The sequence below is a fragment of the Plectropomus leopardus genome, unplaced genomic scaffold (assembly GCF_008729295.1).
Source record: "Plectropomus leopardus isolate mb unplaced genomic scaffold, YSFRI_Pleo_2.0 unplaced_scaffold3748, whole genome shotgun sequence".
In the NCBI taxonomy this organism is placed as follows: Eukaryota; Metazoa; Chordata; class Actinopteri; order Perciformes; family Serranidae; genus Plectropomus; species Plectropomus leopardus.
Window position 1 is genome coordinate 1 of NW_024640995.1, and position 2,286 is coordinate 2,286.

The 2,286-nt window shown below is 49.5% G+C and overlaps 1 protein-coding gene across 1 annotated transcript; it reads left to right on the top strand.

Annotated features, from left to right (window-relative positions):
* Positions 1 to 29: 29 nt before the first annotated feature.
* Positions 30 to 2,009, top strand: LOC121938904 (fibrinogen C domain-containing protein 1-like; the record flags this gene model as incomplete). The annotated part of the gene is made up of 4 exons (XM_042482057.1): positions 30 to 157; positions 733 to 845; positions 957 to 1,323; positions 1,877 to 2,009. Coding segments are annotated over exons 1-4 (691 nt in total), but the record flags the coding sequence as incomplete, so codon positions are not given.
* Between the last annotated feature and the right edge of the window lie 277 nt (positions 2,010 to 2,286).

A 2,286-nucleotide genomic window follows, 5' to 3' on the forward strand; every position in this document is an offset into this window, starting at 1 on the left:
GGACTGTCCTGAGGACTGACCTGAGGACTGACCTGAGGACTGTCCTGTGGACTGACGTGTCTCTGCTGTGTGTCTCAGGATGATGCTGAACGACAGGTGGACCATCATGAACAACAGCAGCTCAGAGCTGGACAGCAAACGACCAAACAAACACAAGGTACACACACACACACACACACACACACACACGCACATATGCACACACACACATGCACACACACACACACGCACACACACACATGCACACACACACCAACCACTGACCTGAAAAAACATGTTGAAGTTTTCATGATTTCAACAAACTGTAAACATCAAAAGCACACAGACAGAGAGACAGGAAGTGGACAGAGACAGACGTGGACAGGGACAGACGTGGACAGGGACAGACGTGGACGGAGGCTCAGAGTGGGTAAATCCTGTTAATCTGGAGTTAAAGTGTCGGATCAGAGAGTCTTTAATCTGCAGCAGATGTCGCCTTCACTGACGTCTGCTGAGGACTCAACACAGAGAGACACCTCAGGGGACATGTCCCCCAAAACACCATCACACCTTGCCCCCCAGTCCCTGTCCACACAGCCTTCTGGTGTCCTCTGATGTTATAGGACAGTCTGTCAGAGAGCTGATGACCGAAACTTTAAATTTTTTTTCACTGAACTGATTGAAGGTGACAAGTGATCTGAGTGTGTGTGTGTGTGTGTGTGTGTGTGTGTGTGTGTGTGTGTGTATGTTTAGAGATGCTGCAGCTTCCTGTTTTGGTCTGTCGTCACGCTCGGCATCATCGCCTTCGTCATCACAGCTACGTTCATCATCCTGCACCTGAACCAGTTTCCCCTCCCATTCAGCAGGTACACACACCTGTCTGTCCACCTGTCCCTCTGTCTGTCTCTCTATCTATCTGTCTGCCTGTCCGTCTGTCCTACCTGTCTGACAATCTCTCCCTGTTGTCATGGTAACAGGAGCAGAGCCTCCTCCTCTTCACCTGTTATCTCGACCAATCCCAAAGAGTCTGGCGCCCTGGTGTCAGTGTCCCGCGTCGCAGACGGCGAGCCGATCAGCATCTTCCTGGACCCGAACTGTCCGGACTACAGCGAGAACTTCCTGCGCTGGGAGGCGCTGCAGACGTCTCTGCTGCGTGCGCTGTCCAATCACAACGCAGACGACTGGCAGGACACGGGATTGGTCCATAAACTGGCCGAGGAGCTGAAGGTGCTATCAGGCCACGCCCACAACCTGAGGCTGGAAGCTGATTTGTTGAAAAGAGGTCAAAGTGTCCTCGACCAGAGACTGGACGGACTGCAGAGCGAGCAGGGCCGCATCATACAGGTAACTGTGACATCATACAGGTAACTGTGACATCGCACAGGTAGATGTGACATTGCACAGGTAACTGTGACATCACACAGGTGACTGTGACATCACACAGGTGACTGTGACATCACAGAGGTAGATGTGACATCACAGGTAACTGTGACATCACACAGGTAGATTTGACATCACACAGGTAACTGACATTGCACAGGTAACTGTGACATCACACAGGTAGATGTGACATCACAGATAACTGTGACATCACACAGGTAGATGTGACATCACAGGTAACTGTGACATCACACAGGTAGATGTGACATCACAGATAACTGTGACATCACACAGGTAGATGTGACATCACAGGTAACTGTGACATCACATAGGTAGATGGGACATCGTAAATGTAGATATGACAGGTAGTTAAGTAACTGTGATGTCATACAGGTAACTGTGACATCTTACAGGTATATGTGACATCACACAGGTCGATATGACATCACACAGGTCGATGTGACATCATACAGGTAGATGTGACAATCACTCAGGTGTGTCTGTCTCACCTGTGCAGGTGCTGTCTGACAGTCACTCAGGTGTGCTGAAGCTGGTCGCAGGGTTCAGTGATTCTCTGCTCAGCCTGCAGAGGGAGACGGAGAGTCTGAGGAGACTCAACACAGAGCTGCACAACCACAACAGCTACACAGGTAATACACACTATACACACTGATACACACTGCACAGGTAATACACACCATACACACTGATACACACTACACAGGTAATACACACCATACACACTGATACACACTACACAGGTAATACACACCATACACACTGATACACACTACACAGGTAATACACACCATACACACTGATACACACTACACAGTTGAATGAAGTACCAGCTTCCACACAGAATCACCTCCCGTCTGTCTCTCTGTCCATCTCTTTGTCCCTCTGTGTCTCTGTCCATCTCTTTGT